The sequence below is a fragment of the Oreochromis aureus genome, linkage group 11, assembly GCF_013358895.1.
Source record: "Oreochromis aureus strain Israel breed Guangdong linkage group 11, ZZ_aureus, whole genome shotgun sequence".
NCBI lineage: Eukaryota > Metazoa > Chordata > Actinopteri > Cichliformes > Cichlidae > Oreochromis > Oreochromis aureus.
In genome coordinates, this window is record NC_052952.1 from 21,251,717 (window position 1) to 21,277,236 (window position 25,520).

The 25,520-nt window shown below is 42.5% G+C and overlaps 1 protein-coding gene across 1 annotated transcript in view; it reads left to right on the forward strand.

Moving 5' to 3' along the window:
• Positions 1–23,052, forward strand: part of adamtsl4 (ADAMTS-like 4) — a 36,112-nt gene extending 13,060 nt beyond the window's left edge. Inside the window, exons 5-17 of the mRNA XM_031740938.2 lie at positions 6,370–6,472; positions 13,641–13,780; positions 14,239–14,443; positions 14,876–15,060; positions 16,999–17,164; positions 17,666–17,932; positions 18,079–18,208; positions 18,620–18,824; positions 19,083–19,256; positions 19,507–19,686; positions 19,816–19,995; positions 20,092–20,239; positions 20,322–23,052. Of these exons, the coding sequence (XP_031596798.1) occupies positions 6,370–6,472; positions 13,641–13,780; positions 14,239–14,443; positions 14,876–15,060; positions 16,999–17,164; positions 17,666–17,932; positions 18,079–18,208; positions 18,620–18,824; positions 19,083–19,256; positions 19,507–19,686; positions 19,816–19,995; positions 20,092–20,239; positions 20,322–20,452 (2,214 nt within the window). The 3' untranslated portion in view covers positions 20,453–23,052. The remainder of the gene's footprint in view (positions 1–6,369; positions 6,473–13,640; positions 13,781–14,238; positions 14,444–14,875; positions 15,061–16,998; positions 17,165–17,665; positions 17,933–18,078; positions 18,209–18,619; positions 18,825–19,082; positions 19,257–19,506; positions 19,687–19,815; positions 19,996–20,091; positions 20,240–20,321) is intronic.
• The last annotated feature ends 2,468 nt before the right edge of the window (positions 23,053–25,520 follow it).

The following is a 25,520-nucleotide window of genomic DNA, read 5'->3' on the forward strand; positions in this document are numbered from 1 at the left end:
ATTTCTTTAAACATAACAAAACTGTAAAAGGTGTTAGAGGCCTTTTCCAGCCTTCAACTTCATCTAATTGTCTGGGCAAGAAGAAGGCACAGAGAACAGACAGTGTGACAAAGGATTATATATATTAAATATATACAGACAGAGGTGTTTGGTGATGAGACACAGGCACAGGCAGTAATTAAAGTGGATCAGACAGTCACAAAAGAGGGAAAAGAACAAAAACAGAAAGTAAAACCAAATCAAGATACGTGAGAAAATTAACATTTAAAGTGAAACTGAAAGCAACTAAAAGACAACAACAGATACAAAGAGACATTGGAAAGTTAATATACACCGTTTTCAACTTCATAAAGTTTGAACATTCATATTGATACACCAAAAACCTGCATCTGGATCCAGCAGTAGTCACAGGGCTGTTTCCGGGATTTATTTTAACTGGGGTGACATGTCGGGGACCAGAATATTTAAGAAATTCAATCAATGTGAAAGATTGGTCCAAAACTTGATGGCCACAATTTTCTGTCTCACACGCAGGCGTGTAACCCTACTTAAGTAGCTTTATAGTGCACAAGTGGTATAATTCAAATATATTTAAAGTGACTAAAGTAAACATACTTATGCCGAATGACACTTTTCATATTCATATACAGTATATAATCAGATCACAATTATTGATTTATGTGTATTCGTTGATGTGTATATCACTTAAATGTTCCAGCTTATATAGTATATAAGTATATAAGTATATTATAGTACGTTTCTGGGTAGCTTAATCTAAAATAATGCAGGATTTGGATTATTTGGATTAGCAAAGTAATAAACAGAAGACAAATAAATAAGGTTTAAAATAAATGCTGTGGAGAAGAAAATACAAAATTTGAAGTAAAAGCAGAAAGTAGCATAGGAAAGATTACCCTGTTAAAGGAAAAGTTCTTCAAACCTGTACTAAATAGAAAATCTACTAAGTGGCATTCCTAATGGTCCTGTCCCTGCTTTTATCCAATGGAACTGCCCAGTGTAAGGTTAACAGTACCATAGTCCAACGGCGTTGGTCAGGACGGTGCCAGACAATCTTCCCACGACCCCCAACCACCACCACCACCTAGTCATGAATGATTGGTTGGGCTCTACACCTTAAATTCTAAACAACATCCTCACTTAAAATTAAACATCGTTTTACTTTTCTAAAACTTCTAATTTTAACTTGGATACACAGAGTTTTCTGTACTTTTTGCCTCTGTGCTACTTTCCTTTAACAAATGCGTGCTGAGTATGAAAAGTTGAGCACAAATGCTCCGGGGACTGTTAATGATGATTATGATGATGATAATGAGCATTATTATTATTATTATTATCATTGAAATCCTTGATTTGAACAGACTGAGATCTCTTTTTCAAGCGAGACGGGTGTACAGAAAACACACACACAAACTGAGACCGACAGCCACACAATGAAACGACACATTATACATGATCACAAATAAAGAAAAACACGTGTAAGGGTAGTTGCAGATAAATAAATATAAACTTTTGAGATGTTTCGGTGAAATCCAAGAATGTAGCTACAGAGTTTGTTTTTGCAGCTCGTTCAGTCCATTTACAGGCAGCAAAGTATTCAGAGATGAAATCATTAATTAAGTCACGTTGCCGTGGTAAGTGTGTATTTCAGCTGTGTTGTGTTAAGGCTTCGGCTGTTGTGAATGTGTGACGTGTTTCTGTGGCTCAGAAAATATTGACCAAGACTCCTGCAGCATTTAATGTCTTCTGGCCGGTGTTCAGCTTCCGGGTTCGTTGTTGACGTGTTAATTGAAGCTGCGTTCCTTTAAGGGGCCTAAGAATGCGTATAAGTAATCTTAACTTTCGAAACTAAATGAATTGTGGTTTTGGTAATCGCATTTCTTTTACAAAATATCGCGGACTGGCTTAAAGCAAAAGGTTCCATATTTTGGAAGAACTCTGCAGAACTCATTAGTGTAGTCTGGGTGTTTGTTTCACATTCGAGTGCGATGTGTGATCAGGGCTTTGGCTTGTGTGGCACTTTTGTGAGTGTGTGCAGAACAAAGCCGTCACCCCGTCTGCTCCACATGTTCTTATATGTACTGCGCACAGATCTGCTCCCGCCGAGCCTGGGCAGTAAAACACATCTATAACCTTCACAGCTACCGTACAAAAAACACTAACTGTCCCTCTTCCTCCAGCTGCATTCACTTTACTCTCACCTGCTGCTATACGCTAGTCTGTCGCTCAGTCGCAGACATTTTTTTTAATCTTTTGCCTCATTTCTTTTGTGTTTACAGCACAATCTCTGAGCTGCTCTGACTTTATCAGATATGTTTGGTAGTATTTCATTAAACTAGGCAGCGAGGGAGTGGGAAAGTCCACTCTGGTAGAATTTGAGTCTCATATTAGTGGTTTTGGCCTTCATTTCTGTAACACAGCATTTCTTAAGTTAATTGCTGAGATCTGTAATCTGCAAAGGAAATTAAACACGCAAAGAAACAGAAGCAATCAGATGATAATCGAGGTGTTACACAAACCCACCGGTTAACCTAATCTGTGTGGGAATCTCTCCATCTATCATTCCTTATCTTGAAAGTGTTTTTGCCTCAATGGCCCATTTAATAACCTCCTTTCCCCCCCTCCATCCCTTATGAGGAGATTCGCCCCTCGCCCTGTGCTCACAGTATACCACTCCTTACAATTACACACAAATTATCCTCCAGAACCATGAAACACCAGAGAGCACGTCGCCTTCTCTCTTCTGCTTTTCCCCTCAAACAGTCTCCGCTTTCCTCCCCTCTCCGTTCGGTCCATTGTCTTTCCTGACGTGCTTACACACCCTAGACTTCTTTTTTTTAGAGCAGAATCCACTCCTACCGTCTTACATTCTTTCTTTTTACATTCCTTTTCCCCTTTTTTCTGTACTGTAGCATCCCACGTCTGCACATGTGTGTTTGTTTATGGGGTTGTTGTCCGTTTAATGTTTGCAGGCGAACACACATGCCCCGTGACATGGCGCATATCCAGTTTAAAACAGGGCTCTGCATGTTTATGCGCAGCAGAAATATTTACAACCAGTACCAACCGTGTGTCACACACAAATCCGGGCAGATTTACACGGTCCCCTGAAAACATAAGGTCGCATACGTGTGCTGACCTTCAAGGAGCCTGTATTCAGTCCTATATTCAGTGGATGTGGCTCGACACATTCCCTTATAAGTGGCCTTAACCAAATGTGTATCATATCACCCATAAATTATGCCAGGTTAAGTCTGTTTTTTGAGCAGCGAGGACATGTGGTGAGCCGTACCACATAAAGTTTCATGAGCTGGTTTCACACTTTGACAGAGGAGAAATACGAGACATAGCAGACACACAAACACACACACACCAGTATGAAAATGCGGGGGGTTTTCAGCATCACAGAGTGCATGCTTTGATGGTTTATCCATGAGAATCTTTTACACTTTGTCGCAGAGGATGGTTCACGTGGGAAATGTTGCTCTGTGTGTGAGTGTGAAACTTAGTATTCGCTCTCCCCAGACGAGCTGCTAGGAACTTTCCAGCTGTTTGTGACAGCTGTTTGCGTGACGAGAGGTCCAGAAAAAAAATTACAAGAAAGAAAAAGAGGAACGAATCAAAGAAAGTAAGAAATGAAAGACAAGAAGATTGCAGAGCTGACAGAGATTAGAGTTCCAAGGAAATCTGAGAGCTCCGTGTGCGGCATGCAAGAAAGTGTCTTTGTGTGTGTGTGTGTGTGTGTGTGTGTGTGTGTGTGTGTGTGTGTGTGTGTGTGTGTGTGTGTGTGTGTGTGTGTGTGTGTGTGTGTGTGTGTGTGTGTGTGTGTGTGCGTGTGTGCAAACTCCTCGGGCAGGGTGGTTGTGGTTTACCACAGAAGTGACACCTGATGAAGCTGAGTGTGTATGCGCTGGTGGGAGTTTTAAAACCTGTTATTTAACTAAAAATAAAAACAGTGTAAGACTGCTCTGCTAAGAGTACAAGCAGAGAGATATTACTGACTAAACTCACTGCCCTGCACGTCTTTTAGATGTTGATGGTATCTGTGGTCATTGATTTATTCTCCAGCAGGACAGTGATGCCAAACACAGAGCTATCTTCAGCAAAAACAAGAAAAATTAGTTCTGTAGCAGATGGTCTGGCCCTCACTGAGCCCTGGTCTCAGCGCGATGCGGTCAGTCTGGGATTGTGAGCTCTCCAACTCTAACACACTCACCAAATACCTTCAAAAGCTGTGCAATTGTACCAAAGACAAGTGGCACTCGTTTAAAGGCAAAGGGTGTAGTTTTTTCCTTTTTACAGCACTTTTCCGAAGGACTATTGATACATGCAGAGTGATAAAGATTATTTTTTAAAAACGAAATATCACAGGACTGTGTTCAAAGGAAATCATGAGTTACATGGTGTCTTAAAATTATGGATCCTGCTGGCAAGTGACTTATCAAACACACCTTAAAGGCTGATTCTGTTCATAAAATTTATGGACAGAGATTCAAGGCACAGCCAAGTGGCACGGGCTTTTTGGTTTGCTGGCCTCAGGATCACCTCTCTTTTGGAGGATGATGTGGTTCTTTTGGCTGGATTACGTGGCGAGCCTTCGCTCTCAGTTCCCAGCCAAGTGTAAAGCAGCAGGAATGAGAACCAGCACCTCCAAGTCTGGTTCTCAGCTGGAAAAGGTTTCCGTTGCAACTCCGGGAGTTGCCCCAAGTGCAGGGGTCTAAGTATCTACATTCCAACCCTCACCTATGGCCACAAGACGTTAGTAGTGACCTACAGAATGAGATTGTGGATACAAATGGTGGAAATGAGCTTCCTCCGAAGGCTGTGTGGGCTCTCCTGTAGAGATAAGGTAAGGAGCTCGGGGAGAGGCTCAGAGAAGAGCCGCTACTCCTCCATTTGAAGGAGCCAGTTGAGGTGGTTTGGTCATCTGACTAGGATACCTCCTGGACACTTCCTAATTGAGGTGTTTCAGGTATGTCCTACCAGGAAGCGACCCCATTGTAGATCCAGGGCACACTGGAGAGATTATCTCAGCCTGCTCGGGAATGCCTTTGGCTCCCCCCACAGGATGAGCTGGAGGAGCTGGCAGCAAGAGGGAGGTCTGGGCACCTCTGCTTAGGTTGCTCCCTCCAAGAGCCAGACCCGGATAAGCAGCAGAAAACGGATGGATTGATACTAAAGCATACTCTCTTCCTTTTTGCTCCAGTGAGAATCATAATTTAAAAAAACAAGCGTTTTGTCATATCCAGCACAACTTTAAACCAGTGGATTAATTCCTAAAATCATCAGGAAACTATTTATTAAAGCCATAGAGCAAGTGAGATGAAGAGTTATGTTATCCCTTAGACTTCCATACAACTGGAAATCTTTTTGCAGCCAATGGAGTCGCCCCCTGCTGGTCTTTAGAAAGCCTGCAGCAGTAATTGCACTTATTGTGGCTACTTCCTCCTATTTACAGTCTTAATTCTAAGTTAGGCTAACTGACTTCTTATTAATTAACTTGAATCAATGAGTAAGGGGCATTTTAATGTTATGACAAGTTAAGGTTGAGCATTTACTGCATAACCATTTATAACCAGGCAGGTTTCTAATGTGAGCCATGGACTGAGGGCCTTTTCGTAAGGCAGTAAAGATGATTAATGCGGTACAGTGAAGAAGAAACTACAGTCTAATACAAATATTTGAATTTGCTTTTTGACTCTAAATATTTTTTCCTGTTTAGCGCAGCATTTAATGGTTTTTCTTCTTAAAAACACTTGTGTGTGGACTACATCAAACCTCAGCGAGTCATAGCCGCTGCAGTGTAAACCAGCAGAGTCGTGTCTGCCTGATGTCTCAGCTGTCGTTTAAGTGCACGTATGATAAAAACTGTTTCCACTATACGGCTCCACAAGGACCCTTCTTAAGCAAGCACAAGCTGGACATGTGTTCTTACACACACACGCATAGACGCACACTCGTACACGTGCTCACACAGTCACTCACATTCTGTGGTCATGCACCGAAAGCCACGGTGGATTTATGTGAGCAGCCGTTTCCAAAAAATCTATTATTTCCATATGGTTCTTATGCTCTCGCACACTGGCCAAAGCAGCATGGGGAGTGCTTGTGTGAGTTTTTCTCCATAACAGCATAGCGTGTTTGTGCTTACCTCTGTGATCTCAAGTTGATTCTTCCCTTCTTTATTAGCTGCTTGTCCTCACTTTTCCTCACTCCACCCTTACTTCCCCCAGGGACTAGGAGAGAAACGGCCCTCTGTGTAATCTGGGGTATTTCACATCAGTTCAGTGTGTGGCATTAATTGTTTGACATCTCTCTCTCTCTGTCTGCTTTGGTGTTTCTGTCCTGCAGGTGTGCCGAGGAGTTGCGCTGGACTCCAGGGCGGAGCATTGTGCTGCCTTTAACACCGAGCCGTTCATGGGTCGACTGTACAACTGGGAACCTTTCACTGAGGGTGAGAACTGAGTTAACACACACGGTAGTTTAGGGGTGATCTGCACAGTGCTTCAATGTTATAATAGGCTTATTGGGGGAATTAAATGGTATGGCGGGGGAATGTGTGTTTGAGTGAGTTAAATATTTCTCTGGTATGAGTGTGTCCCGGCTGGCCTGCGCTGCTTGCCCAGCCCACCACAATCCCCGCTCTCTGTCGTTTGAGCAGGCCAACATCTGCATGCAGCTTCGAGGGTGGTGAGAGTCAATAGAAACAGAGAATGACTGGAACCCAATCTGCTTTGATTCTTTGCACCGAACACTTTCCCTCTTCTGTTTTTCTTCTCATTTGGCCAACATCTCCCTTTCTCCCCTCCTCTCCCGCCAAGTTTCTCCTCCCAACTCTGACTAAGCACACGGATTCCTACTGAGTGAGATAAAGAAGGAGAAAGAAGGACGGGGAGAGGGAGGTGAGAGGTGATGGGATGCAAGTGTTTTGTCACATGACCGCTGGGAGCAAACGGAGACAACGTGGCTTGCGTGCGTGTGTGTGCGTGTCTTTGTTTCTTCACACAGAAGTGTGCAGCTCCGTGTGTTTGTTTACTCTTTGGTTAAGTGTGCAAAGGTTCGCAGCAGTGGAGCTTGTCTTTGTTTTCCAGTGCTGGAGGCAAAAAAAGAGAAAAGGCTCAGCGGATATTTGAGGAATTTGAGCGAATAGGAAGGGTGAATATTGCTTGCATGGAGCTGAGGGAATCGAGGAGGGAAAGAGAAGAGAGAAACACAGCTGTGGGATGATATCAACAGTATTTGTCATTAGAATTAGAAATATGTGCTTGAGCCTGTGTGTATTTGTGGTATTAACATATTGGCAAGAGTGCTTGTGCTCTAGATGAATAGCTTAATGGATCTCAGATAAAACAGAAACAGGGAGGGAAAAGCGTTTGCTCATTCGTGTTTGTGTGTCCGTCTGTCTTTGCACTTGTGATTACTGGATGAGCTGGTTGAACTCCTTCGACCCACACAGACACTGGGGGAAGCACAGACCCAGTAACAGTAGATCAGCAACACCACCCGGCCTGCACACAAGTACATTAGTTTGACAAATTTTGTCAAAAAGAAATACACAGTTAGCACACTAGTCCAAATATAGACAGCACACACAGCTGAAAAGGTCGAGTCAGTAGAGTTTATTCATTAAAGCGGAGCACGACACGTGATCAATACAGTAAAAGTTAAAGTAGATCCAGTTAATAGATTATTTAATGGAGCAGATGAAAGCAGTTCAAAGAGTTCTCCCACTGAGTGTTTTATCAACTTCCAGCCCACTATCTTGATTTTCCATCCTGTTTAAGTTTGCTGTTATCACTCTTGTTTTTGGTCGCAGCAGGAAGCTGTTTAATGTAAAAGCTCCATAAACCGACTGTTTATGGAGCTGCTGAATACTGTGGAGCAGTCGTGGAATCAAAATAGGCTGTATGTACTTTTGATTGAGCAAGGACCCCTATGGCCAAAAGAAACTTCTTTTCAAGCTGTTGTCATTTAAATTTGGAGATCCATCTCTGTTCTGGGACCTCGCCATGCTTTCATGCGCATACACACAGCAGTGCAAAATCAAGCAGGCATCACTGACAACATAGCTGGAGTGGAGGTGGGTTGCAAGGTGGCTTGCAGGTTCTAAAGTACACTACACTACAGCCCCTAATCTTGTCTTTTTTCACTGCCGTTGCCACAACTGTATGAAATCAAGCACCTAGCCACGCAGTCTGCCTTCACAAACATCTGTGAACAAACGGGCTGTTTCTTAAGAGCGCACTTGATGCGAGTGTGATATTGTAATAGGATGCCACCGTCACCACAAGCCAGTTTGTGAAATGTCTTCCCTCCCAGATATTCCATAATCAGCTGTAAGTGGTATTATTGAAGAGCGAAAGCATTTAGAAACCACAGCAGAGGGGCAAACCACATAAAGTGCTGAGGCGTATAGCGTGTAAAAGTCACCAGCGCTCTGACTCAGTAACTCCAGAGCTCCAAACCTCCTCTGGCATTAACATCAGCACAGAAATTATATGGATTTTCATGCCTCAATTGCTCCTGTAGGTGTAATTTGTAGGCAGCCCAGTACTTTTGTTCATATAGAGTAACTGTAGGCAGGCTGAAATAATTAAATAGCATGGCAGGTATGACATTTACCAATGGGATGCATGGAAGGTGTGCAGATCCCATCTTTTGGCATGTTGATAAATGTATACTTCGTTGAGAAAGTATGAATTGAGTGCTTTTCCTCTGACTTCCTCTTGAAACAATAAACCTCTTGAAAGGCCCGCAGACAGGAGCGGGTGGGCATGGATAAAAATCCTCTATCAGTGAACCTATTGCAGTGTAGGAAAAATCCTAAATCGGTGTCAAATGAAAAAGTAACACAGTAAAGCGTACTGTCTGAGAATAGTTTAAAAAGATAATTATGAGTTTTTGTCTGTTATTTGTAACACTCATACTTGCATACTTACTCGTACTTGCAGCCAGAAAAAATAAGCCAATAGCTGGATATCATTTTTTCCCATTACCTGAGTGAAAGGTCAGAGGCCGGTGTGTTTCAGCTGAATGCCTTGTGTTTCCCAGGGGAATACAACATGTCAGCCATGAAGGCTGTTTTAAGATTTCAGTCAGACTTTGGGAAGTTTGAGGCTGATCTACAAGATTAATTCTGTGTGTTTGCACCAGAAGTCATCGCCGGGGTATCAGCTGGAGTCAAACTGTCTGCATAAACACCCGGGAGCTTTCCTTTTACCCACTGCCATGTTTCTGTGCGTTTGTGAATCAGGATTGGGGGGGGAAGAGATATCGCTGCATCCTGAATTGAGCTGCTGTGCGTCCTTGCCCTCTGCTTCACTTTGGGTTGTTTTAAACTGACGTGTCCTTGAGGTCTGCTGAGAAGAGGAGATGGCTGGATGGGGGGGGGGACAAAAGAGCAACCTCTGGTAGGGGGGAGTTTATGGGAAAATAGTCAAAAACAGTCACCAAAGTCCATGCTTTGGCTGTGCTATGCTGCTGCGCTGTGGGGGGCAGATGCAGTGCTGTGGCCAGGTGACGTCACACTCGATCAGCACCGGAGATGATCCTTTCCCACTCTGCTAAGTAAACTCTATCACATTGTTTACTTCAGTCCGGTCCCATTGGCCACAACCCAGATTTTCATATCTGGCTTCCTATCAACACGCTGGAGGCTGCGATGGAGTGCTTGAGTGTGTTTGAACACTGACTGCTGCATGTCATTTTTCTCCAGCTGCTCTCATCTGTTTAAAGCTCTGTAGCACTGCATACATTTCCAGTCAGTATTTATGTTACGCGGTGCAGTCAGCTTGTGAACGTTTTCGCCTCCAAGGTGACGAGCCCTGTTATGTTTGTTCTTCGGAGTGGCGCGGCCTCAGTTTTAGAAGTGTACGTTTAAACAGTAAAGCTGCCACCGTGGTTATAAGCCACACAAGCGATGGGCCCTGACTAATTTCCTGCTACACGCTCGGCTCTGGTTAGCAGCGATTCTATAGATTTGTAAGCGCTGCACGTGCAGGTGTTGTTTTACTTGAATATTTCCTTTTTTCAGGCCTCATCCCCTCTGTGCACACCCAGCCTCCTCTCTTCCTGTCCCACTGCCTCTCTCTTTCTCTCTCCCCGTTGGAGTTTGTTTAGATGAAGCGATAGCGGGGAAGTATATTTAGGCACCATATATTCCACTGTCTGAACACTAAGCTCAGAGAGGGAGCGAGAGTTAGAGCGACAGTGGAAGAGAATGAGAGAGCAGAGAAAACAGAGAGGCAAAGACGAGTAGGAAGAAACAAATGGAAGATAAAGGCTAAATTTAAAGAAGACAGTTTGGAGCTGAGACGCGCTCGAGCGTGGCTTAAGGAGACGGAGAATGAGGGAGGTGATGAGGAAGGCAGAGAGAGCATGTGTGGCGACACGTATCCCGCTTTTAGCTCCCCCTCTCTTTTCTGTCACTGTCTCCAGTCTAATCTCTCAAAGATAACTATGACAGACAGATGGAGAGAATGAGGGTGGAGGGAGAGAGGGTGGGAACGCTGCCTCTCTTTTTCCATCTCTTTCTCTCTCTCTCGTTCTTTCTAAATATGTACCATATATCTTCTCATATCTCTCTGCAGTCATCAGATGGTAAACAAGGGGGCACATCGAGGCTGAAAAAAAGTACAGTTTTGCACAGTTGGATGTACAAATTAATGCACAGTAGAAATTCAAAAAGTTTGTGTGTTCATTAGAATCTGTCAAATGATTTATTTTAATCAATAAAAATGAAACATCATCATTTTGTTTTGTTTTTTTCTACCACCTTATGTCAACAGCAAACTTTTCTGATATATTGAAATCAGAATCAGTTACAATTACAGCAAGACAATTAAAGGCTAGCCTTAAGAAATTAGTTCCAGGAATGAAAATCATATAATATACAGTAGTATACTTCTTATTTATATAATATATAAGAACTATATTATACTATTCATCTATTTTTCAAATGTGCTGGTTTGAATATTTGCTAATGGCCTGTTATTAATAAGCTTTTTTTTCCCACTGGCATTAGATAGTTTCCATTTATCTAGTCTAGATCACATTATCCTCGATGCGACATATGTCTGCAATAAGTTTTCCCCACTTGGAGCAGTTTTGGGCTTCAGCATCTCCTCCAACCACATGATGTCCTCCATCATGTGGTCTTAGGCCTGCCCCTCTCTCGCTTTCCAACAGGGATCCATCTCGGGACACAATGACATATTTTTGTACGTGATAAAGTGTTTTATTTTGTCCTGTTTTCATTGAGAATTAATACAGTTTCTCTGGAAACTCTGCTGAGCCCCTTCATCGCTAAATCTGTTGCTGTTTAGTCTCTTCGTCTTTAGTCCCTTGAAAAATTGTTTAAATTCCTCAAACTCCATGTTTACCTGTGTTGAAGGACTGCTGCTACAATATCACAGTGTATTTATAAGCAAACTTATGCTCCATCTCCTGCCTTACATTTGTGTCTGTATAAAACTGTTAAACATCAAGTCTAGATCAACTGTTTTGCTTTAATGCCCTCCTCACCACTTCCACCCACTTAGCGAGAGGAAATTCACTCCTTAACGCTGGAAATATGTGTTCCCTTTGTGGAAACATAAAAACCACAGATCTCGATCTGTACGTCGGCCCAAGCTTGAAATGACATTTTAACAGTCTACTTTAACTTGCACTTATCTTCTATCTGGAGGTTCTTCATTCACGTTTTTAACGACTTCTCATCTAGGATATGTTTTTTTTCACCTCATGTTTCTCTCAGTCTGTGCAGTGATCATTGCAAAATGTGATCCCGGAGTCTCGGTTCCTTTAACAGGAACTACCACGAAGGTTTTGAGTACTTTGGCAGGTGTTTGTCCTTTCTGAACTCGACGGCCTTGCAGTCGTGCCAGATGCAGTCATGAAACTGTACAGGTGTGCAGCTGACATTAAAGGTTGAGTTTAAAGATGGCTGTAGGAAGTAAGAGGGCCACGTGGCCGTTCCCTCAACCCTAGTTATCACACATTTGTCACACATTCTTTTTCAGTTTAATGCTTTTCTAAGTCACTTTTGAGTGATCTGGTGTACGGTGTCACAGCTGCTTTGATCCCGGCACAAGATTGTTTAGTTTCCTGCTTGTGTGACACCTGGCTGAGCAATGTGGTACTCTGAGAGATTTGAGGACCCTGAAAGCATATGGATTTCCTTTGAATGTGTGTCATACAACACTCTTTGAATCCTCTCTCGGACACACAAGGTGAAAGCAGGGCTCTGGTATTTGACCTTTACCCTTTGTTCTCCGTTATCTCCTATGAACCTCATGACTTTGAAGGTGATGGAAAGCTCGGTTTACTTTCTGCTGATGTCATGACTTGGAGTGGAAATTTTTCCATTCTGCAACAGTGTAACCATTTCGCAGCACTGCTGTATTATCACAAACAACATTTGGTTGCATCATAAGATTAACACAGATTTTTTTTTTAATTGTTTTAAGAAGAAAATTATTGTTTTGACTGCTCCAGGCAAAGTGGCATGGTGTTCATATATGTACAGAATTTAATGGTTTTTACAGTTTCAGAAGACGAGGATTTTTCCCTTTAACCCCCAGCTCCTCCCTCCTGTCTCCAGCTACCTCTTCTGCTCATGGAGTGAGCTCGTGTCATTAGCCCCGTTTCAAACAAACAGGATCACAGGCCTGTACATTCACACACCCCTACAGCTTCTTCTTAAATAAACTACCAAACAGTGGACCCAATCACCAGCCGTGATCCCCCCTTCCTCTGTGTCTTGCTCTTCATTTTAAATGAAGATCTTAACCTTTTGGGAAACAGACCCATACTCTTTCTCCTAGGACTATGATAAGAAGTTGTAGGCTACATCATACATTTGAGAAAACCAGCAACTCTAACTCTGTCTGGAGTTTGGTTGTGAGAGGGGGTTATTATGCTTCAAGACTGTTTTATTCCTTGGTGTTTTACATGCTGAATTACAGTAACTCTGAGTCTTTCATAAAATACAGGTTACTTACACACCCTGCAGTCCGAAAAAGCATCATGTTTAGGCACAAATGGAGGACTGAAGACGGTCTGCTGATGTTGTGCTCATGCCATGCCCTCAAATATATTAGTTCTTTTTCTTCAAAAAAAGCTCCTTATTTTCTCCACAGTTTCCTTTTACCACTCTGCCCTGTGTAGTTTTCTGCATTCTCCACGCTATTTATCTTCCCTATCCTCTCTGCACTGAATGACTTTCATTTTCTCTTTTACCTTGAAGCGGTGCCCTTTTTCTTCAGTTCTTCGACTCGCCCTGCTGCATGCATCCTTTGGGTCGCACTCATAAATCTTACCTTTTTCAAGCTTAAGATTACACCTCTTTTCTGCGTATGTATCCGCTGGGAAGGTGCAGCAATGAACAGCGGGGGAAATAGCTGATCACTCTCCCTCTCAGGGGTTATATGGTCTGGCCTTAGTTTCCTGACCACATGGAAAGACGTTCATCCTTCCAGCTGTTTCTTCTCCGTGGTTGTCAGAGAGAAAAAAAAAACTCTACACGCACACACACGCGCACACACACACACACAGACACAGAGAGTCAAGAAAAACATACATGTTGTGTAGTGACCCTGCTGCCCTGTGTTTCTGTGTTACAGTTGGGGCAGACAAGCAGTGCGAGCTGACCTGCAGACCCGCTGGCTATCGTTTCTACGTCCGTCAGTCAGAGCGTGTCAGAGACGGGACCCCCTGCTTCAATGTTAGCACCAATGATGTGTGTGTGGAAGGACAATGTCTGGTGAGTGGTTTCAAATGTGTGTGCGAGATTTCTTGTTTCACGTGTCTGAGTCCAAGTGTCTCCTGTCTCGAAGAGGTTGACAAAGCCCAGAATCTGGCTGTCTCAGTCTCACGTCTGGAAGCTGATTTAAACTGGCATTCAGAGTCAGGCTCTTTTTACGGCCCTTCTCGGGGCCTCTTTTCTTTGCATCTTTTCCTCTTTCTCTCATTTGCACTCTCACTCTCTGATTTTACCCTCGTTCCACCCTTCTGCTCCTGGCAGGAATCTAGCGAGCATCAGTTACCAATTTAAATAAGCAACGTTGAAATAAACACTGGCAATGGATGCGAAATGTCAACAAGATTGGACTAGTTTTTCTCCATCCCCACCCCTTCTCTAACATCTCAATTGTTTCCCAGCCACATTTCCTTCATTGTCCGACCCATCACTCACATCTTTTCAACTCCTTCTCCTGTCAGACGGAGGGCTGTGACGGGGTGCTGGGCTCCGGCTCTGTGATTGACAAATGTGGAGTGTGTGGTGGGCGGGAAACATCCTGTCGAAAGGTGACGGGAAGCTTCCACAATGCCACGGTTCCTCTTGGTTACCACAAGATCCTGGACATCCCACCCGGAGCCACATTCATCAACATCACCGAGAGACGAGCGAGCCCTAACTACCTGGGTAAGCTGAGTTGCACACGCACACATTCGGTTTCGGGTTTCTTGAATAATGCTGGCCTACAGCTCCAGTAAAAGTGAAATACTGGCGAGGATAGTGCAGATTTGGGAATGAGATTTGGCCCGTGATCGTGTGTGTGCTGGCTTTGACTGAGACCTGAGATTTTTGTGGCCTCACAGACTCTAAGCTAGCATTGTTAGAGCTCATAAAGAATCAGTCAAGTGTGTATATTTCTGTGTGTGCGTGTGTTTCTTGTCAGCCTCCTGTTTGTTCACCACACAGCACTCCAGGGTCTGTGTTTGTCTTTTTTGGGAATGTGTTTGAGCATATGGGGGGATTTTCTAAGATTTCACCAGACTAAACAAGGTCCTAATAAGAAAAGAAAAATTCACCCCAGTTCTTCTGACATTCCCACTCTCTCCTCCCTTTTTCCAGCCATGAGGAGTGGAACAGGGGCTTCCGTGGTGAACGGACGTTGGGCTGTGGACCCCCCAGGGGAGTATCAAACAGGGGGCACTACCTTCACCTACACCAGGCCTAGAGCACAGGCGGAGGGGGAGGAAGCAAAGGGCGAGTCCCTCTGGGCACCAGGACCCACAAAGACACAGCTACAGCTATATGTAAGTTCTGTAAGCAAACATGGACCAGCACTACAAAATTAAGATTTACTCAGAGAAACATGTATACGTACAGAATATTTCTCTAATTTATATCTCCATGTCACTGTTTTGTGCCCGAAGCTGTGTTCTTCTGCTCTGTGTCAAGATCCTCCAAGGAGACAGCATTATTTTAGTATTATGGCAGGATAAAGAAGGATATACTAAAGCTTATCCTGAGCCACCTGAAACTATCCAAGGCTTAATAATAACAGCGCTAACCTCAGGCTAAAATCTTATTAAAGATCAGGAGTCATGTGTAGCTTCACATCCAGTAACATCAGGACCAGAGGAGGTAAAAAATAGCCCTGGTTTGATCTCCCCAAGAATCACCAGCATTTTTAAGGTTTAGCGGGATACAAAAAGTAAGATATAAAAAGATTAAAATGCTGTCACCATGGCAGCGGCACTGTGATGCCGTGTAGCTCATTGCATGCTTGTTAGATGGATTAAGAATATGTGCTCCGTCTAGATCCTTGCCAGTGTTGCAAAATAAATATATAAATAAATCAGCTTTTTGGCACACCCTGTAGATTTGAGTTAACACACCAACCACAAACTGAAATGCTTCAGTCCAGGGACTGTTTTTTTTCCTTCACTCACAAGGGCACGCGAAGTAGGGGGGTGTAAAGGCCCCAAATGTCCTCTTTATTTATTTTTTTTTAAGTCACGGGTTGTATCCCTGTTTTAAATACACCTTCCAATATTAGGAAAAATAGTCAGTGGTGTCTTAGGCAGTAAGGCACTGAGGGACCTGTCCAAAGGGAGGGCATGGCACTGAAACCATGTTTTCTATATTGTGCTATATTATTATAGATAATGTTACACAGAATGAATAAAGTCATTAAATCATCTGCTTTTACAGAATTAAGGTAAGCGCATGACTGATTATAATCCAGTAATTATAATCCAAAGATACGATACATTTAATTTTGTATAATACTTATATTTAAATAAGCAATACTTACCTAAGTAATAGGTCTAAATGTTTGTTTCACCATTTGTTAAATAGCTATTCAATATTAAATGTTTTACAGTCCATGTAACACATCTTTATTAAGGTCCTGCACATGAGCATGAAAACTTACCTTACATTTTTAACTTCATGTTTTCTACCACCTCATTGTAAAAAATCCCAGAAATGCCTCTGACAGATTTTCCATCACAAGGCCAGCTGTTTGATTTTAGGACCCAGGTGGTAATTTAGTATTTTGGAAATGAATCCTGTGCTCTTGAATGAGGGGGTTAAGGAAAAGCCAACTAGAGCCAACTGAGCAACTAGACAGCAAAGCATACTCTAGCACGGAGACTGAAAGCTAGGGGAAACAGCTCTGACTCTTTTCAAAAGCAGCCAAATCAAATATCTCGCACTCCTGAAACTCAGACATTTAGATCTTGTTTGTTTAACACAGATAAAACACCAAAAGGTTAAATGACGTGGGTATATTAATGGTGATACAGCAGCTATATATTTACATCTGAACTGTTCAGTTAATCTCTAAATCATCCTTCTAGGAATTAAGGTGTCTGAGTTTGTGTTTTTTAAAAAGCATATTTTGACTCTTAGCAGTTCCGGATAAATTTCACTCTGCAAGCAGATGCGACGCCGCCAAACTAAAGCAGTGACTGAAGGCCCTCAGGATCAGTTGCAAAATATAGCAGATCAAAATGTTTTTGAAATGAGACCCCTGCTGATTAAGTCTAAATGACCTTGACTAGATTATATCTTATATATAAGACTGTAGGATTATGTAGGGGGTGGGTTCTTGAGCATGACATCAAGCTCCTGCCAGTTCATTCTGACCTCTGACCTGTAACAAGTACATTTCTCTGTGGGAATCAATAATGAGATTTTCAGGCATTTTTTTTCACCCTCTTCTTTGGCTCCGTTTTGCTCTTTAGATAATCTTCCACAAGGACAACCCAGGCATTGACTATGAGTATTACATTCCGGTTGAGAAAAAAGAGGGAGAGACCGAAAAGCTAATGGAGAGAGAGCGGGAGACGCCCAGAGAGGCACCCAGGGAGAGACCAAGGGAGAGAGAGCCAGCGAGGGCACCCCTTCGCAGTAAGTCTATGACACCCTGGCTTTCTGACCTCCTCTCTTCTGTTTGACAACCGTATTTTCTCTATGTTGCATACAGTAGCCTAGATGGCAGCTTTCCCAGCAGCCATGTGCAGCACATGTCAATGTGGAGCTCTCCAGATTCATTCTTTCCAAGTTACTAAAGGAAACATCAGTGTAATGCAGATTCTGGAAGAATGACTGACGTCTTTATGGTTTATGATGGGTGTGGTTGTGGGCCAAATGGGAGGGATTATTTCACGAGTGTGTTTGTGTGTATTTGTGTGCGTAGATGACCTAGATGGGAGGCTATCTGATCCATATGTTGGTTGTCATGAGATCCTGACCTCATCATGACATCATTAATGTTTTCCTCTTATTTTCAGCATTTCAACATGTTTTTCCTCTTTCCCCGCTCTTAATAACTCCTCTTGTTTGTTTCCCAGTCATGTTCTCCTTTATATTTGAGCTTTCATGTCCATCTGTGTTGACATTCTCTCACAGGTCCTCTCACCGTCTCAGTTGAAGACCCTGTTCCTGCTCCTCTTCCCAATTCAGTCCATTCTTACCCTTCCTCCTCCTCGTCCTCCTCCTCTGTGTTTTCGCTCCCAAGTTCGAACCAGTGGACACCTGAGCGGTCACGCCCACGAGGATCTGCGCCCAATAGGAATGCTCGGATCCCCCCTCGCACCGACCTGCCACTGGACACCCTGCCGCCATTTGTGTGGAAGAGAGGTGGCCTCACCGAGTGTTCTGCATCCTGTGGCAAAGGTAAGACTTCTGATTGTGGGACTTCATATGTGTTACACCCCAAAAATTCTCTCATCTGCTTAATTACTTTGGATGATGTGGTGTCTCCCTCCTCTGGTTGTTGGAAGCAAGTACAAGAATCTGTCCATCTGTTTCTCTCTCTTAAGGTACTCAGTATAGACTCATCGTATGTGTAAGCCGTGATACAGACGAGGAGGCCTCAGAGAGCAAGTGTGACTCTGCAGCCAAACCTGTTCCTGAGGAGGAGCCTTGTAACACACACCCCTGCCCGCCATTGTGAGCAGCCTATAGTTTAACTTAATCATATACAGATTATATAGAAAATTAATTTCTATATTGCATTTTTTATACATTGAATGTTATTTAACAGCTTATTTTTAAAATGACATTCATTTATCTTGGCTTGAAAGCATAGATTTTTTTATTTTACTTGAACATAGAGACATTTTATGCATATTTTTGCATACAAAAAGTAGTAGTAGTTTAGTAGTAGTAGTAGCTACATGGCTGTTAATTTATTTAGGTTGGCTCTATTATGTGCCATGCATAAGAATTACTGTGAAGAATTAAAGATAATTCCACAAACTGTATAACATAATTATGAATGGAAACTAATTGCTTACAAAAGTCTCTTTGCTTGAATGACTTGTAAATGTTTTTAAGTGGATCCTGTCTCCTCTGTCACAGCTGGGAGGCTAGTTCGTGGTCGGAGTGCAGTGTATCCTGCGGCCCGGGTGTCCAGCAGAGGCAGCTTCAGTGCAGGCAGAGCTTTGGCGATCGCTCCACCATGGTTCACCCCCAGCGCTGCGCCGACCTCACCCAGCCAGTGCTGACACAGCCCTGCCAGCTCCGCCTCTGCTCCCACTGGGAGGTCAGCTCTAACTGGAGCCAGGTGGGTCCACAACACATGTATGTGGCTAGCAACAGCCTCTGTTCTTGTCTGGAAACAACAGACCAAGAGACCCGCTCACATTGTCAGCAAGCGGGACACTTGTATAGTATAGTGTCTCAACAAGATACTATCATTAATTTCAAAAAGCTATAATTAATACTACAAAAAAAGCTCTAAAAAGTTATAATTGGGAACAAAAAGAATATTCGCTTAGTGGTTTGTCTGTATATTCTCATGTTTGTCCTGCTTCTGCCTCAGTGCTCGGTGGACTGCGGAGTAGGGAAGAGAACAAGGAGTGTGCGCTGTGTCAGCGATCAAGGTGACGTGGTGAACGAGAAGGAGTGCAGCTCCAGGGCCCGTCCACAGGGAAGTGAGGAGTGCAACATGGGTCCCTGTGTGACCAACTGGTACTTTACAGACTGGTCCAAGACTGTAAGTAATGCACACGCATTTCAGCTTTCAAAAACTTTTTAAAACCTTTTCAGCTTTAAAAAAAAAAAATGAAAACATCTATTCAGACAGGCAGTATTTTTAATATCCTTATAAAGCACGTTGTAATAGATTCTTGTCTTAAAAGTGCTATATAAATCAATTTTACTTACTTATGTACTCACAGCAACATAAGAATAAAACATGCATTTAGCATCGGTCCTCAACATGTTCCCTGACTTTGTGTGCTCAGTGTTCAGCGCAGTGTGGCCCTGGGGTGCAAAAGAGAGAAGTGGTGTGTCTCACCAGAGGAGGAGTCAGAGAGGGTGGAGAAGGAGGAGACTGTGTTGGGGACAAACCAGCAGAGTTGAAGGCATGTAACGGAGGCCCCTGTGTGCCAGTAACTATATGGTACAGCAGCCCCTGGACACAGGTAGGAGAGTGGCATCTAAAGACTTATTTTGTGTTGTGAGTTTGGGTCTCATATTGTGTTTTGTGTCCTACAGCTGCTTTATTCTTGACTAGGTTTGAATATGTCACTGATTTGTGGTCTTTTTTCCAGTGTAACGTCCCATGCGGGGATGGAACTCAGCGACGAGACATCATTTGTGTCCAGAAGATGGGGAACGATTTCACTGTTGTTCCAGACGCTGAGTGCGCTAACCTGGACAAGCCTGCATCAGTCCAGCAATGCAAGATGGGAGCGTGTCAGGCACAGTGGTTCACCACAGAGTGGAGCGCGGTGAGAGATGAAAGGACAACGAAGAAAAAAAAAAAAAATCAGAGATTTGTGGAAATTATATTTATACTCTTGGCCTGCCTGTGTTTTTGTTCTCAGTGCTCAAAGTCTTGTGGAAAGGGCTTACAGATGAGGGAAGTTCGATGTCTAACACCAGAGAAGAAGCACAGCCATGAATGCAACTCCAGCAAAAAACCAGTCCAGGAACAAATCTGCAACACAATACCCTGCAGCCCACAAGTCTCAGGTCGGTGCGTGTGTCAACAAAACTGTGATCAAGTGTGTTTTGATCTCCCTGCCAACCTTTCTGTCCTTCTGTCTGCTCACAGATGAAAACTGCAGAGACGTACGTCAACAGTGTGAGTTGGTGGTGCAAGCCAGACTCTGCGTCTACACCTACTACAAGAAAGTCTGCTGTGCCTCCTGTGTTCAGAGTGCCCAGCGTGCCAAGAGACACTGACCGGCCAATTGCAGACAGCCCCTGTGCGCAAGTAGTGGAGGATTAGGTCAAAAGGGCTAATCACCCCAGAAATGACAAGTCTGTAGAAATGAGCAGCCCAGAGTAGACACGTGATGGCGTTTGGATGACATTTAGCTTTTTTGTCCTAAATCTTAACATAAAACACTGTGAAAGTTCCTCTTATCAGTACCAGTCGCTTAAACCTGCACCTTCCTCTGAGTTTGCTTCAATATACTATGTGTGTTAGCTTTAACAGTTTGCTGATTTCCCACACACAGTTTAATTGAATTTAATTGTCCTTATTTTCACTCTCGGAGACTCATTTCTGTGACTTACAGGTTGTAAAGAAAGGAGGACACAGCTGTGTTTCAGCAGCAAATTTAACAATTTTAAGATTCCTCCTAATCTACGGGATCTTCAAGCAGACATGCATACCACTAATTATGTGCTAAACGAATGATTACCATGTGTGCTAAGATCTACTGGAATAGATCTGTTATCAAGTGCCCCACTGAGCTACAGTGGAAAAAAACCCTCCCAGACTAGAAGGATTTTATTTACATATTTTATGTATTTTTTTTCTCTTTGCCAAAAATATTTCCTCAAGTGTCCTCTCAGTATTTGAACAGATGAACCAAAGGATTGGGGTGGGCATAAGAGTTAGTGACCAAATATAACAGGGTGGGAAGACAGAGATGAGACTCTTCCTGAACAAGAAGGTCAGCTGACGTGGGACAGTCATAACAAAGGTTGCCCACAAAGAAATTTTTGTTTAAATTCAAACCTAGCTATAAAGATTTGTAATTGCAAATGTTTTGTTTTGGGTTTTTTTAATTTTATAAATATATATCAGAACAAACTGACAGGACAGCTGTTGCTGTAGAATTTTCTTCTTGACCAAGAACCAAGCATATATCACATTGTTAGTCTCACCTCCCAACTATGCATTTGGCATACTCAAGATATCATGTAAACCTTTACTTGCCACTAAAATATAAACAGCAGGGCATTAATTAAGCAAGAGTACTGTTGACAGTAGGACGCTGACAGTACTAAAGGACTAACAATTCAAAGTCTGCATTTACCTTCCAGCTTCAGCCCGCTGGTTTCGCTCCACCCTCCCTTTAAGCCAACTTTCTTCTGATTGGCTGCCCCTTGCAAACACAAGCATGAACAGCAGGTGGGTGGGACTTCACCTGCTGTGTGTCTACAATGAACATATGAAGGATATCTCCTTCCAGTGACCTCATACAGAGCAGAGAGTAAAAAAAACTGCCTTAAATCAATGTTTAGACCACTCTGAAGCCTCAGGGTTTTGACTGAATTAATCTTTTTTAAATTATTTGTTAGCTATGTATAATATTAGCATCCATTTTAGCATTTGCTGCTTTCTTTGGTCAGTCATTGCTGGTTTTGTACTTTTCATGACATTTCCTTTCATCACAAACCAGAAGGACATTCAGAATGTGCATCCTCTGTCAACTGATTTCTTTATTTTTAACAGTTATAAATAAACCTAATAAAACCTAACCCAAACCTAATAAATGACCTAAATTCTCCCCAAAAGTTCTTAACATTATCATAAAGTCAGCTTCATAGTTTCTGCATAATCTTGCTAAACAAAAGCCAGTGATCATATATGTTCAATAGACAATACAGAAGGTGGCCTTTAACCATTAATAATTACTGAATGATTGATTTTGCAGTCGTTATGATTAAGCTATTAGAAATGTCTTTATGTCATTGCCTTTTTGGGTGGGAATGTTGAATCTGTCTAGTGAAATCAGGTGAAGTCATAATAGGAAACCTTAAGGGGACTGAAAAAGTTGCTTTCTTACATGTAGTCTTCTAGATATGATTGGATCATATGCAAAGATCCTGCTTTGACCTGAAACATAAATAATGCATATCGAAGTGGCAGCCTCTGTATATGTGTGTATGTACTGTTTCATGCTCTTTCTCTGGCCTTGATTGTTTTTAATTTGCCCCCATTTTCTTTTTCACCTCCCACCCTGACATATACTCACACCCAGTCAAAGGTGAGGAGTCTGTATATTTGTGAGATATGTTTTAATGTCTATAATTTCTCTGAAGATAGTCGGTGCTTATGTTTATAACTGAGTAGAGTTATCAGAAGTATTGTTATAGAATCCATTTATTCACATCTAACTGTCACATAACTATTTTATGTTGCATTTGAAGAAAGAATCAATGTTTTTGCTCTTAAATTGTTATTCGTGTGCGATACATGTGTATGTGTGCCTGGAGTGTGTGTGTGTGTGTGTGTGTGTGTGTGTGGTTGTGAGGTTGTGAGTTTTGCTGATGTGGCTTTGGATGTGTCATTCTTGTCTCTTATCCCTTGTAGTAGAAATTAGATTTTATATATAAACATAAAAACGATAGTAATTTATCTATTATCTGAAGAACATGTAATTTATTTGCTGTTTTGAGGAGCTGTAGCAAATTTTTTGTTACCACAAGAGATTATCAGATTGTTATTTTCAGTATACAGACAATTTTATGATGCAAAAACAGGAAACAGCGTGGAGGAGTTATTATCTTGAAGCTTCATTTTAAATAAAACGGAAATTACAGATAAATCAAGGCTTGCGTGTTTCGTTTTGGTCCACTGAACAAGGGTGAATTTGCCACTTTTGTCCAAACAGTGGCGCTGTTGAGTCTCCTACACAACTTTGCCAGGCCTAGCTTTCTTCCACAGTGAGTCATCTATAGATAAAGAAATAAAGAGGTGTTTTTAAAAAATGAATGCTGGGGTCGAAATATTGAATGAACACAAGTGTTTTATTTCTCATTTCTCCCTAGAAGTGTCTTAAATTCTAATTCTTGTGTAATGACGATAATAATAACAAACATCTGACCAACATAACGCAGTAAAAGTAGATCAGCAGATAAATGACACTGTAAGCATATATGCGCTGTAGAACAATTAGTATTACAAGGCAGAAAAATCCTGGAAACACACAAAGATTATTACTTACATATTTATTTATTATACTCTTTATAAAATCTTGAGTGTGTGTGTGCGTGTGTAATGTGATGTTTCAGATAGGAAGTGTAGTGCACAATCCTCAGTCTTTAAGGAAACCCTGCCAAGGTCAGCTGCTGTCTGAGATTAAAATCTAGGAGTGGACGAGCTTGTGTAATGAGTAGGACTATCAATAAGGCAAAATCAAACCAGGAAAGAAGAGAGTGGATGCTAAAAAGCTATAGGACCTTCGTTAAACTTAAATATCACTTAAGCCGGTGTAGTTTCCTGAGTCCATGTCGGCAATTTTAGAAATGTCAGCCCGAGTAACTTCCAATAATTTCAGAACTTTTTGGTGGAGAAGTGATAATTTCACATAGAAATCTGTGATGTAAATGTATACTTTTACCTCCCATGGACGCTATAATAGCCAGTCAGTGAAATACAGTCAGTGAGGATTTTATTAGTGGGCTCGGACCCCATTTTGGCTTCAGCACTGCCTCAATTCCTCATGACATAGATTCAACCAAGCAGTGGAAACATTTTGGTCCATATTTACCTGGTCGCATTATACATGCTGCAGATTTATTGGCTGCACATCCATAATGTGAATCTCCCATTCTACCTCATCTTAAAGATACTCTATTGGATTGAATTGGTGACTGTGGAGGTAATTTTAGTAAAACTAACTGTCATGTTCAAAAAAACAGTTTGAGATGATCTGAGTTTTGTGACATGGCGTGTTATCCTGCTGGAAGCATAAGTCAGAAGGTGGCTACATTGTGGTAATTAAGGGACGGACACGACAGCAACATCACTCAGGCAGGCTGTGGCATTTAAACGATGCTCAGTTGGTACGAAAGTACCTAAAATGTGCCATGAAAATATCCTCCATGCCATTACACCACCACCAGTAGTCTGAACTGGCATGATGAATCCATGCTTTTATGTTGTTTATGTCAAATTCTCACCTTGCCATCCAAATGTCACAACAGAAACCAAGACTGATCAGAGCAGGCAACATTTTCCTAGTCTCCTCTTGTCCAGTTTTTGTGAACCCGTGTGAATTGTAGCCTCAGTTTCCTGTTCTTCACTGACAAGAGCATCCACTGTGCCCTTCTGTATTAGCCATTTCAGTTTGAAATGTTCACTACATGCCAAAAGAGGTATTTAGTCGTTGCCATGTAGATGCTGATTAAATATTTGTGTTAACCAACAGTGGAACGGGTGTACCTAACAAAATGGCCAGTGATTGTATGTTTTAAATTGTGGAATGTAAACTCCCTCAGATTGACCATGCCCCCAGTTCCCACTAACTTAGGGGGGAAGTGTTCTCTGTGTCCTCAAACATAGCTAAAGATTTTCCAATCCAGTGATACTGGAACAGTTTGAAGCAGTTTTCAAACAAGTGCAAGGTAGAGCATTCATAATGCTTTAGCTCAACTATGAAGGAACAGAACCAAAATCAGGATGTACTCTCTTCTTCTCATTCTTTTTCTTTTTGCAAGGAAGACCTATGAGTTCCAGAGGGCTACAGCCCTTTACACCGGGGTTTTCATGCAAGCCTGCGTGGGCGGGGTATATATGTTGGATGAATGTGGCTCACAGAGGGCACGATGCAAGACAGGCAGATGGTGACCTTTGGGAGTAAATTACCATGAACCTTATGACTCTGTTCCCTCAATCTCTCTCTCCTTTAAAGGGTCCGGGCATGCACACTGGCTTCCAATTCAAAGATGTGAAAAAGGAGCGTGATGTTATCGATAACTCTGGAAGTTTGGGGTTTTGGGGAATATCACAGTTAAATAGCACAGTGTCTGCCGGTTTTCCAAAATACAGGCTTTAAAGTAGGCCAACTCCAACCTCGAGCTATCTCTCTACCCTCTGTCACACATTTCACTCTGTGTGGGTGTGAGCGTGAATTTCGGGCTCGGGCGTGAACAGCTGTAGTAGTCGTGACTGCGTGCTCGACGACGGCGGCGCGCTTCGGCTTCACGTCAAGAAGCATCGTTTCAGGACCAAGGCCAGGGCTCGCGGCGAGAACAATAGGCGGCTCCGCGCACAGAGTTGGCTAGGCATCGT